At 35.9% G+C, this 17,915-nt stretch overlaps 1 protein-coding gene across 9 annotated transcripts in view; it reads right to left on the bottom strand.

Moving 5' to 3' along the window:
* Positions 1-17,915, bottom strand: part of DOCK10 (dedicator of cytokinesis 10) — a 173,842-nt gene that overhangs the window by 96,879 nt on the left and 59,048 nt on the right. For all 9 annotated transcript variants that reach the window (XM_087965035.1, XM_087965038.1, XM_087965039.1 and 6 more), the window contains exons 2-3: positions 10,782-10,901; positions 4,969-5,058 (exon numbers count right to left, since the gene is read on the bottom strand). In XM_087965035.1, the coding sequence (XP_087821161.1) occupies positions 4,969-5,058; positions 10,782-10,901 (210 nt within the window). The remainder of the gene's footprint in view (positions 1-4,968; positions 5,059-10,781; positions 10,902-17,915) is intronic.

Raw genomic sequence — 17,915 nt, forward strand, 5'->3', positions numbered from 1 at the left:
CATAGAACATGATTAATCCAGAAAAAGAAGGGATGTGGGATTTTCAGTCATCATCGTCACAGAGATATTGTGCTGAACCAAGGCAGGAAGTGTCCTTCTCTACCTTAAAAATAATATATTTCAAAACCAATTTAAAAGTAAGCTCTCACTGACCAGATTAATCTTTCTACTCTGAAACAACATAATGCTGTTTGGGCAATGCCATTTAACTTAAATACTTTAATTTAATTTCAGTTTTAATTTGCACGGCTTGCATAATCAGGATATTTTAGAGCATTTCTTCTGTTTTTTTTTGCTGTGGTATCTCATCGCCTTTTGAGAATACTTGGAATCTGAAAAAGGGTACTACAGCCTCGATACCAAACATACAAGACCTTGCTCATTCTTTTCTTTATGAGATCACAAGGTATACTTCATGCAGAATGTTTGGCAGGCAATGTTAATACTATTTCTATTATAAATGGGAGAAGGATTTTGTTTCAGAAATAGGAGGAAAATTAAAGCAGACAGAATAAAATAAAAGAAGAAAATATAGCTTATCTGGGAAATGCCACACAACATACATTGCTTCAGATACATGAAATAAGATGTATGGAATAATTAAAATAATGGACTATTTTATTATTAGAAGAACACACTGAGAACAGTGATGGAATTCAGAATATCCTCATTCTGACCATAGGCAATTATGACCACCATATAAAAGGAAAGAGAACAACTAATATTTTGTGCTGAGGTATAGGATTGCCCTGGCTACAGTATAAAGATACAGGCCTGGAGATGATATGTGAAATATGTGCCTTACAGTTTAAGCAGAAAATTTAAATACTATATCCTGGCATAATTCCATTGACCAAATTTTCACTGAAATAATAATTCCTTTTTCCAGCATTTACCATTTGCATCATGACTCTCATACCTCCTTTGGCTCTATGGAAAGGTTCAGTTGAACTGTAACCTTGCCAGTTTGCAATATTTCCCAGATAAAAAACATGTTGAGTTCTACTCTGAAATGAATCTCTACTCTAAGAAAGATAGTGAAGCCAGAATTGTCCTTGCTACTATGCTGAGCATTAGTTTTTGAAGTTTCCTGATTGTTTCTCTGAAGATCACAGCCAGAAACAGGATACTTTGTCAAAGTCAGCCCTTGCTAACTCAGGAATTCAGCAAAACCAGGAAAACAGCTTCCATAAGTGTACAAAAGTCATGATGTGTGAATCTCTTCTATTGAACTCTTATTTGGGATCCTAATCACAACATTCTGTTCATGGGAAGACTCCTCAATAGAGTTAAGTCAGATCACTGTTTTAAGATATGCACATTCTAAAAATGCTTTTTGCTTCAATGAGAGAAAAAGCGGGAGGCAATGTATAGCCTATAAGCTTCTGAGACATATCTGGCCTGTGAATAGCACATGAATGGTAATAGTCTAGCTCAGAATTCTCTCAGTTGGTCACTACTGACCCTCCCCCGCCAGATCAATGTATTAACTATTATTGTTAGTATTATTCATATTGCTAATCATAAAGTAGTATTTATTAACTTATTTTCGTAAAATAAATGTCTGAATAATGTGAAAGCTCATGAAGGCATCATGAGCTGAGGAATTGGTGGACTCCTGGTCTAGCTCAACGGTAAGCATAGTAAGATTGTTTCTCTCCAACTCATATAACAATTTATCTCAGTTACTGTCCTGTACAGTTAGTTTTGACTTACTACCACAGTTGAGATCACAATTCCTATTGATAAGCAATGTGGTTGTTAAAGTGAGTTGCACTCAATTTCATGACATTTTTTGCCACAGTTCTTAAGAAATCACTGCCGTTGCTAAGTGAATCATGTGGTTGTTAAGTGAATCCAGATCCCCTCCCCCCATTGACTTTGCTTGTCAAAAGCTGGCTGGGAAGATCGCAAATGGTGATCCTATGACCCTGGGACACTGCAACCATCATAAATGCTTACAGATTGTCAAGCACCCAAATTTTGATCATAACCATGAGGATGCTGTGATGGTCATAAGTGCAAGGACCAGATGTAAGTCGTTTTTTTGAGTGTTGTTGGAGAGCATTTTTTTATTCCATAAAATGCTCTACCTGTTGATTCAGATCACTAAAATATTCTCATTGATGGCCATTCTTTATTTTCACTTGATGATAAAATCATTAATTTAACTCTTAGTTTTATTAATAACCTTTGATTAATTTAAACTAATTTTATTATTCAAGCATAAATATGATTGTCCTGTGTAAGTGCAAAGAATACTTCCTCGGTTCCAAGGAGGCTATATTTATGCTGTTATCAAAATAAGTTCTAAGTGTTCCATGAAAACTGCTCCACAATTTGAAAGATAAGAGTTGTATATATTACTTAAACATAAAAGACTGCATTATGGAAGCTTGCATGGGAGTTCATATATCAAGGATGCATGATATTAATCATCTACAACAGTGGTCGCCGTGGCCCACTGGTGGTCCATGAGAAAATTTTGGTGGTCCGCCAAGAAATGTCACCCCCAGAGCAATTAATCCAGGCTGCGTGGGAACAAGGCTGCGCTGCCCACATGGCCCGTGGGAACCCTCCCTGCCTACTCACTCCTTACCTGGCAAACTTGCCTGCTAAGTTGCTATTTTTCCTTCCCCCCCACCAACCATCAGCTGTTCTGCTGTGCCGGGAAATTTAGATTAGCTAGAAAGCAGGAAACCATTGGATTTCTTGCTTTCTAGCTAATCTAAAAGCAGAGCTGAATCTTCCTTAGGACTGAAGCTTCTATTTTCAGTGCAGACTCAGCTAGCTGATTGCAGTTAGACAGATCTCTAAGTGATTCTGTGAGCAACTCAATCTGCCTACCTGCTTTGCCTGATTTTGGGTAAAAGTTGTTCTTTTTTTTTATAAAAAATTGAATATTTACATACATGGTGTGTTGTGAGTTAATTTTGTGAGTTTGCTTGCTACTAAATTTTATGGGTTTGCTTGCAAGCAAATTTTATGTGACAGACTCAGGTAGACAATGGCAGAAAGATAGATCTCTGAGTGAATCTGTGATTCTGAGAGCAACTCAATCTTCCTGCCTGCTTTGCCTGATTTTGGGTAAAAGTTGCTATTTTTTATATAAAAAATTCAATATTTACATAAATATTTATAATATTTATATACAAGCCAGTCACATGACCACTATGCCACACCCACAAATTAGACCATGCCCACAGAAGCAGTTGTTAAGAAATTTGAATCCCACCCCTGCCTCTGTGTGTTTGTGTATGTGTGTGTGAGAGAGAGAGAGAGGGGGAAAGAGAGAGATCTGATCTAACCTCTATCTCCCCCCCCTCTCTTTCTTTTATAACCAATGTCAGCAAGTTACTGTCCGTCAAAATTCATATTAGTGGTCCCTGGGATTTAAAATTATTAGTTTGGTGGTCCCTGAGGTTCAAAAGGTTGGCGACCCCTGATCTAAGAGTACCCCATCTACTGTCTGATGTTTATTTTCTAAATTTTTATAACAGTATAAAAATTAGCAGTATTAAAAAATATGTTAGTTGTAAGGGTGATTATCACAGTCTGCAAAACATAACCCCCCCCCCCAATAATTAGAACTAGAATAAGGCAACTGACTAGAATTTGAGTTCCTTTTAATTTATCTTGCAATTTTCAATTTTTTCCCCATACAGCATAGGACAGGTCCGCAAAACTGGAAAGGTTGAGAACTCTGCATTAGTGTAGAGAAAACATCCCATGTATAAAAAAATTCAAATAAACTTTCCCCTTTATCTCCAGAAACATTAGCATTTATTGTTGTCTCTTAAAATACATCTAAATACTTCTTCATTCTTGATTTCATCCTTTTTTGAATGAACCCATATCTAAAACTTCAATTCTCCCTATTAATCAGCAAAAATCCACTTAAAGTTAAGAGATATAAGTAGCTAAATATTTATATCTCCATTTCCTTATAAGCAGATTCTTTCAAGACCCCAGAAACAAGAAAAACATGTGATGATTCTTCCAAGCTTTCATTGCTCTCGCTCCTCCACCAGCACAGGAAGAAACTGCTTCAAAGAAGCGGGGCTTTTCCGTCGCCTCCCCCCCCCCACCGTCCGCCCGCCCGCCCGCCCGCAGTGCCGCTGCCGCCTGCCTGCCTCTAATGGTTGAATCGAACAGCTTGGCTGAGTAAAAGAGCGAATAGTTATTATTCTCAGCGCTTCCCAAACAACCAGAAACTAAGGCAGGCAGAAAAAAAATTTTTCCTGAAATTTCCCTTAAAATGAAGATGCGTGATACGCCAGTGCCCGATAAGAAACACCCCAGAAACAAGAAAACATGTGATGATTCTTCCAAGCTCTTTATTGTTTCTACACCTATAGATAGAATCTTGCCTAACTAAAGCCCTCTGCTATCTTCATAAGCCTATACTCAGAGAACTGTTAAGGAGGGCCTGTCTTCACCCTCTTTCTCAGGCAAACTATCTGAACTGAGCTGTCACTTACTCCTATGGAATGTACCCTCTTCCTCCTGTGCAACCAGCCTAATACAGTCCTCCAAATTTTCCCACTAATCTCTCTCTTCAAATAATTCAAATCCAATCCCAATTAAGAAGTAAACATTGTGCAAAGTAACCTTACAAACTGATTCATTATACCCAACTAAATATTTTAAAAAATAACCATCATCAATGGTCTGATATAATCTCATGTCTAAAGACAAACCAAACACTAACAATACAAGTATCTAACCAAGAACAGCAGGGTGCTGACACAAGCATGTATCAAATATGCATCTAGGAAGAATTACAGAACAATTGCCAAGTATCAGATACAACATAGCGTTAATGTCTAAGGCAGAAAAGCAAAAGAGAAAAAAAAAGAGAAAAAAATGGTCATGATGTTGAAAGTTACACTATATTATTTTTTAAAAATAAATATCCTGACAAAATGTATATTCAAGATTAAGTAGAGTAAAGAATGATAACTTTACCTCTTTAACAAATAAATATTCCGCCTTTTGTTCTGCATCTTCAGGTACTGATGAGTACAGTGTTCTTATTTCCCAGGGAATTGTGGCTATCTAATGAGAAGTCAACAAAGAGAGAAAAAAGTTCATACCTGAGCATCAAAGAATAATAAATAACATAAATAATCAAATAGGGTAATTAAGGGCTAAGTTTATCTAAATTATTACAGTATCATTAGATATCTTACTAAGGAATTTGCATGCAAAGTATATTTTCAACCATCACAGATAAATCATGCATCAATTGTCATCTCATTTTCATGAATGTTCTATGGGCAGAAAGAAAGGATCTATATTGGAATAATGCATAAGAAATAATTCTGCATCTATTTTGGAGGGAGGGAGATTATTTGAAATGAGTGAGTTTTGCAATACTCACAATGCCTTTCCCTGAAGACAAAAATGTAAAAAAAATGTAACCAACAGACAGAATATTATACAGCATTTGGAAGTGTACCATCTCAAATAAATCCTAAATAGAACCACAGTAATGCATAGATACATATGAGAACAAACCTTAATTTCAAACCTTAATTTCATGGGCGGAGAGAAAGCTTTTTTCCTTCCACTGATATACAAGCCTTTTTAGAAATACCGTGTTTCTCACAAAATAAGGCTGGGCCTTTTTTTTTTGACCCCCCCAAAAATGGCTAGGCCATCTTTTTGGGGGTAACTTAATTTCCTCCCCCACCTAGAGCGGCCCATGCGCATGTACCACTCCATGAGGCAATTTCTATTGGCCGACAAAAGCTCCCTGAAGGCAGAGTCCCCAGCCGCTTCAGGGCGAGGCATGGCTGCCCGTGTCCCCTCACCATTAGGCAGTGTCTTTTGGGTGATGGAAGCTCCCCAAAGGCAGTCACCAGCCACTTCAATTGGCCGGTAGAAGCAGCCTTGGGGCAAGCGCCCACGTACACACCCCTCGCCGCGAGACCGCTTCTATCGGCCGATCGAAGTGGCTGGTGACTGCCCTTGGGGAGCTTCCATCACCCAAAAGACACTGCCTAATGGCGGGGGGACACGGGTAGCCATGCCTTGACCCAAAGCGGCTGGGGACTCTGCCTTCAGGGAGCTTTCATCGGCTGATAGAAGCAGCCTCGCAGTGAGGGGAGTGCGTGGGCACTCACCCCGAGGCCACTTCTACTGGCCGATCGAAGCGGCTGGTGACTCTGCCTTTGTGGACCTTCTATCAGCTGATGTTCTATCGGTAGTAGATCAGGGTATTCTAGCCTAGACTACCTGCAGGGCACTCCTAAAGGCAAGTTTTCTCCCCACCCACCCCCCACCCTTCCCCCCCCATTTCTCTTCACCTTGTGTAGTTCCAACGAATGATGTGAGAAATGGCGGGGAAACGCATGGTTTAAATAGGCCTAAATTTTGGGGGGGTGGCTTAATTTCACCTCATGCCTAGAAATCATGCTGGGCCTTCCTATTGGTGGAGGTTGTATTGTTGGAGAAACACGGTAGTATAGTAAAACCTGTCATTTTTCTAATTTATATTATCTTACTGAAATATATAAACCCAACATTATTATAGTACATTGCTTTAATTTGAAAAATGGCAAGATATAAATATTTTAAGAATATTAATGCTTGATATTTTTTTTAACAAAAATTCAGCATTATCAGTTGCATATAAGAGAGTTTTGGTAATATTGATTCCTTTTTATTCCTGCTCATATACCTAGTCAAGCATCCAGGACATTTTTATGTTTCTGAAAAGATACCTTTCATAGATGGGTAACTTTTATCAAAAGAAGCACAAACAGGCTGCTTCAGTTTTTGACAGAGTATATTAGATGGGTTAATAGCCTCAAATTAGCTTAGCTGGAAAATGAAGCTTTCTTTTCAACTGTCAATGCATAAATTTCATGGAAAAATAAATTCAATAACCCTGGAAACAACTGCTGTTTTTTTTAACTTCCTGCTGAAGTTGAATCTGTAATGGAATTACTTTAAATACATTTCACTTACTATTTATTCATAGTAACAGTAAAATATTGTTAATAGCAAATCTGTTACAATTAAGAGGCAGTTCTGCAAACCATTTTCATAATAACAAACCGTGTACATAATTCTATATAAACTGAGATTTATACAGATGCGCATGTGAATATCTCTACCCATACAATTTGAAAGAGATTATTATAATCTTCAGGAAAGCAAGATGTACAATTTATTTATTTTAAACGTTTGGATCTGCCAGGAAAAATGCTACCTTTGATTGTAAAATCTGAGGAGGAAATTGAAAAACTGTTATAGTTTCAGCGTGTTGTGGCATCTGTTACAATAAAGTGAATTACACAGTTTGCTCTCTGTCCTGTGTGTTCCCTAATGCATCACTATAATTTCATTTTTGTTTTGCAAGTCCAATGATTGATGTATTTATATTAAGAGATTGTTGCAAACAATCTTTGTCTACCTCATTAAATGCAAAGCTTATTATACATATTATTCTCTTTTCATAGCTCTAATGCTAAACACAATCCAGGAATGGAAAAAACTGTTTTAGAAGAAATAACTTTCTCAAGAATAACAAAACATGAAAAAGCAAGAAGATTCCACATGCTCATTTTAAAATTTTCTTGCTTTGCCAATATGAAAATGGGTTGGTGGAAACATGCTTGACACCATCAGTTTAGCTCCCCAGTTGCTAAAACACTTCTGCTCATATGAAGATTAACCTTTACCAATGAAAAACTGCTGAAATAAAATCATGGGGGTGACAGTCAAAGTAATGGCTAAATTAGTTTTCTTCCAAAATGGCATTACCAATAAAGAGAAAAGCATGTGACATTGTATATAAATCAAGAATTATTTTATTGGTATTACTTGTATTCAGGAATTATTATAATTAAGTATTCACTGTAAAGGTGCTTTGGAGCAAGGCTGCAGTTACATGGGGCAGAATTTGGAAACCACCAAGGAGCTGATGGAAATGTTTCCTGTTGTTCTTTTTCTTACATAATTATTCTTACCAATGCTAATGCTAAGCTGAATATTGGCAATAAGGGAAAGTGTTAACCACAAGTATTGGAGAAGCCAGGTACAAACTATTTGCCAAATTTGCAGCACCACAGTAAAAAAATAAACAGGGGCTAAGGTCCAATTTTTAATGAAAAGATTAGATACAACAATTATTCAATTCCTGCTTAAATAACCTATAATCCATAAAAGTACATGAAAAAATACTATTTTTTTAAATATCAGGAGACTCCAATATTCTGATTCATGCAATATTACTCAAAATGTGCAAATATTAAATACAAATCTCAAATGTTACAAAAAATTGAATAATGAATATTTTTGTGAAGAATTTGATAGAAATTTTCAAGCTTCAAGAAGCTTCTCTTCTTAGAATTTAGCAGAAGCATTCTCATCACACAGAACTGTTCATAAAATAATGTTATTTTAAGTAATGTTACTGTGGAGAGACACCTGGAATAAGTTGGTGCAAGAATTTTATTTATTTATATTAGATATATATGTTGTCAAATCCAAACAGATGCATGGTGGCTTATAGAATCACAGTTAAAAGATCCACAAAATTGTCAGGGTTCCAAGTATTGCACCCATAGCAAACAGAACTCCAAGACAAAATGTTTCTTCAAATAATAGTTTTATTTGGGATATCATATTGACACAGACCGGTGAAAACCTATTCTGAATATTCCCACGGTTTTCACCTAATTAAAAGTTTCTCCCCTTTCCCAAACAATCAGTCACATGGTCCAATCAAGGTCCTGTCTGGTTGCCTGATGATTTTACTCTTCCCCTCTTCTGCGACCTATGGGAATGTACATGGTTCCCAGGACAAAGTATTTTGTTTTGGCTACAAACCCGAAGTATCTCTATTCCCCCTTCGCTCTGCATCAGCTCCAGTGTGGCAACACTGAAGCCTCAAAATGGCCTTGGTCACGTCAGCTTCAGGGTTGACATTGGTATTTTGTATTGGTATTGATGACAAATATTATTTTGTGGATCTTTAAATGTGATTAAAATCTAAAATATAAGTAAGTAAAAATCCATGATGGTATACTGTAACATCTAAAAAAATGTACCATAAAACAATCAATAATCACAAAAATGCGTTAACATTTAAACTAATATTTTTAATCCCTTTGTATTGCTTTGATAAGGATTAATCTTATATCTAACAAGACACTATTCTATAATGGATAAGTGGAGTTATGACCGAAAAACATCGTCTCCTGTCTTCTGTGTCCTTTATTTCACAACAATGTGCAATTGTTAAGAAGTTTTCTTGTGATAAATACAATGGCAGTTAAAATGTGATGTCAGCAGCACAGGATTTTTTTAAAAAAATGGTGTTGTATTATGAACTGAGGAATCTGCATATATACCGTACATTTCATACATTTAGAAAGAATGATATTTTACCATTCATAATCTCCATTGGAATAAAAGATAGGTGAAGAATGTTATAGAATGTTAAAGAATCTATGAAGCATTATTCCCATTAACCTTAGGAGTTGTGAGGACTGAACCTAATAAGCTTAGTCAGGGGTGGGATTCTACAAGTTCTCACCTATTCGCTAGAACCGGTTGTTAACTTTCTAAGCAGTTCGGAGAACCGGTTGTTGGAAGAAATCTCCTTTTGTTTTTTTCCACCCTTCTTGCATTCTTGGCAGTATACCTAGACATTGTCTCCAAAGGTGTTTTTTTTTTCTTTGCTGGTACTTTCTTACAGGGGAAGGATTGTTTTAAGCTTTTTACATTGCTGTTGGGAAGAAATACTCCCCTGTTGGAGTTAGCACTTTGAAGAAATAATTGAATAATGAAGCAGAGCTGCCAGAAAGAAGCTTTTAATGAAAAGGAACCAAGATGAGTGACATTCAGCAAGGCTTCTTGTCTAGCTAGAAAGATTGACATTCGAACTTGAGTTTACATACCCTTTTTGAGTTTTGGTCTAAAATTGGTGACTATTCAAAGTTACAATGGCACTGAAAAAAAGTGACTGATGACCATTTTTCACACTTACGACTGTTGCAGTATCTCCACTGTCATGAGAGGCCAGGCGAGGAGAAGTGCCCCTTGATGTGAGTGACGTCGAGTTGGCCATGCCCACCCAGTCACATGACCAGCAAGCCACACCCACCAACTAAGCCACGCCCACAGAACTGGTTGTTAAAAAAATTGAATCCCACCCCTGAGCTTAGTATAGTCAAGAAATTGTTTCCCTAAGTTACCAAGTTACTAAGTTACCAACTAAGTTACCAACATGAGAAATAAGACTGACTTCTCTTTAATTCATTAGAGTATAGAAGCTGTAGTGTCTAACCTGCTGCCTAGATAATTCTGGGAGTTGAAGTCCAGAAGTGTTAAAGTTGCTAAGGTTGGACACCCATGCTATAGAGGGAGGGAGAGGAAAATTTGAGAAGGCTTTCTAGAATCTGTTACTGTAGCCTATGGCAATACAGTGGATTCCAGCCAAACTTGTAGAATCTGTTTCATGATTTGGCCTATTCTGATGGTTTAACATCGACCTTGAAAGCTTCTTGGTTTTCTACAGTTTCATACCTATTTCAGTACTGTTGAATCTAAAGGTCAAAAGCACATTTCAGGAAATTATTGTGTTTGTGTTTGATTTGGCCAAATCAATCCTCTTTTTACATCAAGCCAGGTGTCTTGAATTTTTTTTAAAAATGAAACTAAGCTGAGCACAATATTGCCTCATATGTTGCAAGGCATAAAAACTGGAACTTCTTGACAAAGTTTTAGATGAGACTTAGCTTTATTAGTAAATATCAATCACTCACTGAAAAATCATCTTCAGGGAACAAAAAGAGGTCTTTCAGATGATCATTTTCAACATTCTTCTCAATATCTGCAATTACTGTTTCATAATCCAAAGGTTCCAAAAGTTTAGGTTTCTCCTGCTGAGGAGACAAAAACATAAAAAAGAGTTAACTTCTATAATTGTGTTGTATTTCTTTTTGTAGCCGAAGCTCCATTTCCATTATCCTTTCACACAGCAGTTGCTATGTACAGGTTGGTATGGTGAAGCTAAAAATATAACCAGATGGATTTGTCTGCTCAAAATGTTCATTATTAGTCTGATTATTTCCTGATGAGGAGACCTGGTAAATAGTATGCATTATGCAGGTAATATCGAATCATACTACATTGCTACATTTACCTACTCTTTATGCAGAGAAACATATCCACATTTCTTTTAACGGTACTGAATAACTATATGCAATTATCTTCCAAATGAATTTGATGCCAAATGGTGTGTTTTAATTTCAGTTGTTTCCATGAGCTATGTGCTGATTCATTCCCATTACTTTCTTATGCTTAGCCACATTTTAAATTCAAGTCGTTTGCTAGAAACAAAAGTACTATTGCTCTGTTTAACTTGGAATTCATCCTTGTCTCTGTCAGGATAAACTATTTGGCAGTCAACCCCATACTTTTCCCAGTAAAGAGCTGGATTATACTTTTTTCAGCCATCAGGAAAATACTATTATTGCTGAAAGGCATTATGAACCCTTTAAAAAGCACTCAAAAGAAATAACCAAATAAAAGGTAAAATTGCACATTCTTTGATATGCTACATAAAAAGAGAGATTGTCTTGCTCACTGACTATATGTATCTACAGAAAAACAGAAGGAATCTTATTATTAACTTGGGTAGAGAAAAAGGAACAAAGACAAAAGCTGAATGTCGATGTGTAGATTGTACAAACCAATGACTTCCTGCAAGGTGAAAAGAAGGACCTTAACTATTCAGCTTTATGAATTATTATTAGATAGCAAGAATATATAAACATTTTTTCCTAAATATTTTTTCAGGGAGATAGAATTATAGAGAAAGAGATAAGAAGAAAGAGAAAGAGACAAAGATGAAGAAAAAGAGAAAAAGAGAGAGAGAGAAAGAAAGGGAAGAAAGAATGAGACAGTAGACAGAAAGAAAGAAAGAAAGAAAGAAAGAAAGAAAGAAAGAAAGAAAGAAAGAAAGAAAGAAAGAAAGAAAGAAAGAAAGAAAAGAAAAAAATTATCTGCAAACAAATGTACAATCACATCCAGGCACTGCCACAACATCTTCTTGAAATCCATTTTTCTCAAATTTCTACAGATCTTTATTGAAAAGGTAGCATTTGAATATCTGTTCAACATCAGTATCTGGCTCTGGGATGGAATGTCTGGCAGGCAGGAAAATGGGATTGCCGTAAGAAACCAGGGGAAGAGAGAAATAAGAAAAAGAGACCCAAGTCCCCTGCTTTAATTATGCTAGGCCCAAACTTGTTTTATCAGGTTTTCAAATTCCTTACTCTATTAACAATAAATATCTTTCCAGAAGTGCAAGTGGCTCTTGTTTCCTGAATTCACCAGCCTTGCAGGGCTCAACAGACCCAATGTTATATCACCATGATATCTCAGGATTTGGAGTATTTCCTCTTCGACATAATCCTGATATAATGTAATTGGTGACAAAATATATTAAATAAATTCTAAAATAGGTTTTGAAACTTCATTTGCATAATATGTATTATTGTTACACATCTGAACAAAAACACATTTAATTCCTTTTAAGTAGTAAAGGGAAATGAAAGTATTTTCTTGACTTGCTTTGATACAACTAAAATGGCAGCAAAGTGAGAAAGAACATTGCTCTTTAAAAGGTAAATTATATACACTCACATCACTTTGATCATCCACAGCTTCATATGGAGAGCTTCAGAAACATATTTTGTAATAAAAACATAACTTCTTTCCTAAATTGTCATATTTGTAGTTTATGAGGGGGAAAAAAGAGTTGTTTCCTGATGTCCTAGTCACACTATTCTAAATTACTAAGAGTTTATCATTCGTTAACATTCAAGGTTCAGTACTATTTTTTTGCATGAGCAATGGTTTCAGATCTGACACACTCAGCCTCTAAATGAATTTCATTTTACATTTTTTAGAGGGACCTTCCTCAAATACATATAATTTTTTGTTATTATTTTTAGTGGAGAGTTCCATTTTTTACTCCAAAAGATTTCTCAGAATAGTCACAAAGGTTGTGTTAGTCCATTCTCCTTTGCAAGGCCTGCTGGGAGATTTATAACATTTCGGGGTAATTAAAGTTTTAACACTCTCAGGATTATCTTTCCCAAATATAATTATAATGGAAATGAACCTACTAGGCAACCTATGCACTAGGACTTAATGGTGCAGGACAGAGTTATTCTAATTTTAAAAAAAATATGCTATTTTTTTAAAGCCTAATAAATAATGTCAGCTAGGTACAAAGAAAGATGGGATTATAAAAAAAGGCAGTTCATATTTCTTCTGTTACCTTTCTTTCTTTTACAGACTATTTTCAAAATTCCTGATTTATTTTCATTAGACAGGCTGAAATAACGTGCACCTGGCCAGAATTAGTGCCAGAATTGGAAATACTTAGAATTTACAGCTATAGAATATCTAAAAAATTGTATCTGGTAGTAACATTCATTGATGTGCCATGTGTCATAACTCAACAACAAAATATGGCATGTAATTTTTGTTACTTGAGTGATGTGATGACATACAGTGGCAAGGAGGCAGTTTTCCCTCCTTAGTGTTCGTTTGTATCCCATCTTTATTATTTTTACAAATAATTCAAGGCAGTGAACATATATAATATTCCTTCCTTCTCTTATTTTCCCCATAATAACAACCTGTATGGTGGCTGACCTGAGGGACAATGACTGGCCCAAAGTCATCCAGCTGGCTAAGGCAGGCTTTGAACTCACTGTCTCCAGGTTTTCAGCCTAGTGCCTTAACTACTGTCAGTGTATAGCATGTTGATTAGCAAATAACATCACCTCCTAAAAACTTATCTTGTTTCATTTGGTAGCAATCCTGTTTCTTCTAGCAATGACTAAAAATAGTCTCAGAATTGATTTCACAGAACAGCCACAGTGCCTGTGGTTTCAGTATCAAGAGAAGAACTGCAGTCAAGAGAAGAACACCAGAGTTCAGCATCTAAAGCACTGTCAGATTTAATGTTAAGTTGGTAACAGTTCTTGAGGGCTTCAACACACAATGCTGAACAGTGCAAATTAGATCTCCCCCCCCCCCTCTTATCACACTCTTATTCTACACTTTTGGTGTTGAACCCTCGGAAAGATTTTTGAAACTATCGTATATTAGGAAATGTGTTGAAATTTAAGAACAGCCTAGCAGGCTATGAGAAACGTAATGCAAAATAAGCAAATCCAAGTAGCGGATCACTGTTTTATACTCCAATGTAGTAACACTGATGTGAGTACCATGCATATTTTCTTTTCAAGATTTTTGTTTTTAATGTGTCAGGAAGTAGTGGCCTTCTACAAATATTTTCAGCAGCTAGTGGGTAGCAGAGACAACTTTTTTCTGCTTGATTGGAGATTCTGTGGTCCTGGACCAATGCTAGACAAAGATATTTTCCCCAGGATAGAAATTGGCTGGACAATCATATAAGTACAACCCCAATGTCTTAGGAGCTTCAACAAATCTTAACATTGATTGCTTTGTTGTCACTTTCTTTCGGGCATCCTAGATTATTAATCAAAAACAGAATATTTGGGAAAAAGGCAAACTAGTTGGTGGGATTCATCATAAAGGAATACATATAAGAAAGATGGGCACACAACCCATTTTTCTACACAGGAGATCCAGATTCAAATGCTATGACTTAGTGTGGAGGAACCTTTCATGAAACTATAAATAGTGACAGTCAATAGTGACAATTATGTTTGACATATCGGGGTCTGCTCACAGACTGGTTGACACAATTTTCTAGGCCATGATTCAGTTAACAATGGTTTGTCACATAACTCACAATTGCTAGATTCACAGAACAAATTAAACACATTTAATTTAGGAACTAAACTTAGTTGTTGTTTCTCTGCCTTGAGAAATCTTACTGACTTCAACTTACATAAATGAATGCCTATGATGTAAATTAAAAGAAGTTCTTAGTACTTCCACCCAGTCTTGATGTAATGTAGTGATTGAAGAAAAATGCACGACATGTATACCAAGTTCTGGTATATTTTCATCATCTGCAGCTGATTATCAAAATTGGATTTCAGCAACAGCTCAGACTTGGGATTAGAACCGATTAACCTAAAACAAGTATCCAAAAATGGGTGTATCTGTTAATAAGCTGTCAATTCAGAAATTAAACTGATGGAAAAATGGCACAGAATGAAATATGACTTTCAATGGCATCATTTCAAATGCTGTCTACCCTAGTACCCACGGGAGAAAAAATGAGAAAGAAGTGACCCACACAGCAAACTCTAAAATATAAGAAAAATGAAGTGTGGTTTACTGAAGTTTTGCTTTAGGATTTATTTTACATCCTGGTACGGATTTGTTTCGGTTGTGCTGCGGAATAGGCCCTTTTTCTGAATGTTCAGTTTCAGTTAAAGTATATCCTTAACTCAGAACTCCCAAATTCTCTGCTGCAACCTACATATTTTCTGTAATTTAGAATCATGTATGTTAGTGTGTTTTTTTTTCAATTTTTATGGACTTTAGATACCAGAACTGACTAAGAAATGTTGGGAATTGAAATCCACACTAATGTAGATTGCCAAATTTATTTAAAAAAAAAAACCTGATGTACACCTGATGGGTGTTTTGTGAGATTACTGCAACATTGGCTCATAAAATATTGTTAAATAATGATGAAACACTGAGGATCTGAAAATCTGTAGTTATACATTATAGACAGAGTGCAAAATAGACTACTCTGATTGGAAATTTTTTGAAGATTGAAATTTAATATCAGAGGAAATACTTTATAATTATGAATAATTAAAAGCCCCTGTAGCAATGCAGCAGCAAGCCATTGGTTGACAGCTGTACATATTTTCTATTCAGACAGAACTGATTAGACACACAGACACAGAGAGTACCTGTGTGATTTGTGCATCACACATTTGCAGAGAAAGCAACCTAAAACAAGTAAGGTATTGCTAAGATTGAAGTAGACAATTAAAATGTGGAAGTGGTATCTGGCCGAAAGTTAATAAACTGTAATTTGAGCCCTCAAAGACAAAAAAAATGATAGGAAGATTGTTCCTATAAACAGGGAAACATAACTTAGATTATACCTGGTAGATGTTTGTCTTGAAAGAGTTTGATAATATACAGTATGTAATACTGGCGCTGTGCATAGCGCTCAGAAAAGATTATTTGCAGTGTGTAGGAGCGCAAAAGGAGCATCTCTTCAAAGTGTTGAAGCAGTTTCATCGTTTGAAAGGCTCATGCAACTGGCTTCATAAGTGCCAATTGGCAGCATAGTCAGTTTACTTCAAAACTTAGCTCCTGAAGGCTTACAAAGCATCTCTTCTATGCAAAGCACTATTTAATAATGTTTAGCTGAGAATTAGAAAAAATATTTTGTAGTGAAGACCATACAGTATCATACATATGAAACTCATTAGCTTGTCCTGAAGAATGATAACCCTAATCTATTCCAGTGCTTACGTAATTTTACAGTTAATCCTAAAAAACTATCAAGACTATCAAGAAACACACCCACCTACACACATACACATTTAAGTTTTGGTGAAGAGACCAATAAACATCAGTTGGGCTAGAGTTCTGGCATACTGAAGGCAGCTGCAAAACAAAACTGATTATTATGTTTTGTTCTCCACTCCCATCATAAAAATGCAATTTTGTTTATTTTCCATGGAATGACTGTCGTATTGCTTGCTTCATTTTTTTGCTGCATGTAGAAAATACATTATCATAATGCCATGGCATAGGTAGATAGGATTAAATTAAGGTAATCTCTGCTCAATATTTTTTATATTGAATATTATGTCTGAAACTCCGTGTGTGTGTGTGTGTGATTGTGTGTGTGTGAATAATAAGCAAAATTATAAAGGAAGAAAATTGGAACTGAGTTATATACCTCTGCAACATTGCAAGCATGTTGATGGAAGGGTGTTCAAAGATCACATTACAGCTTTTCAAAACTAAAAATTCTCAGAAATTAGGATTTGCTACAAAAATATATGAAAGCTGTAATATTGGCAATATTAAACAGTCAATTTTATTGTCACAAAATACTAAAATGATTGAAGATATCAAAATACACATAACCAACAGATTCAAATATGAAGAAATGTTACTATCAAGATATTAAAAATAGATACACTGAGTAATTAATAAAAATAATGTGGTTGCCAGCATTTTTCACTTCTCTCATCATTAAAATATAGAAACCTGGGAGATATTACATATATATTCCTTCTTACAGATTATTTTTTCAAAGTTTCATATATTTGAGAATACATTTCTTACACATATGGCATATTTTCTTCTTCACTTGAGAAGTTGGATTGTTTTTTCATTAGCACCAAAGGGTGCTAATGCTTATATTGCCTGGCATAGTACAAAACATTAATCAAACAGAACTCCTCTGTCCACATTCATCATTACTTCACCTTATTGCCAAGGCCTTCAAACTGGTCTAAAAATCAGCTTTTGTACCTGAGCTAACTGGCAAGATAATTGAAAAACATAATCAGCCAATGAGAGTGCTTTCCAGGTGAAAAGACCAATGGCAGCTGCATGGCAATGGAGTTTGTACAAGGCTGGTACATCTGGCACAGGTGCAGGGCTGCAGCTCGACCGTGTCAGTAGAAGACTTCTCACCTACACACATACACACCCCAGCATTGTTTCACTGTCATGCAACATGCTTTGTAAAGGGAATTCTTTCTGTTCACCAAAGTAGATCTTATTCAGCTTATAAACTGACATAATTTTTGTAAAAAAATCATCTCAAATGTTGTGGCCCAACACTGCTAACATGATGAAAGTAGTTCAAATAAAACTAAGAAATTATGTTTCTATTTTTGCCATGTCTTGGTTCATGTGCACCATGTCGTTGAAGAACATAGTGAGGTTATCTCTAG

This window comes from Notechis scutatus, chromosome 4, assembly GCF_049901735.1.
Source record: "Notechis scutatus isolate UNSWTSFEM ecotype Mainland chromosome 4, rNotScu1.2, whole genome shotgun sequence".
Taxonomy (NCBI): domain Eukaryota; kingdom Metazoa; phylum Chordata; class Lepidosauria; order Squamata; family Elapidae; genus Notechis; species Notechis scutatus.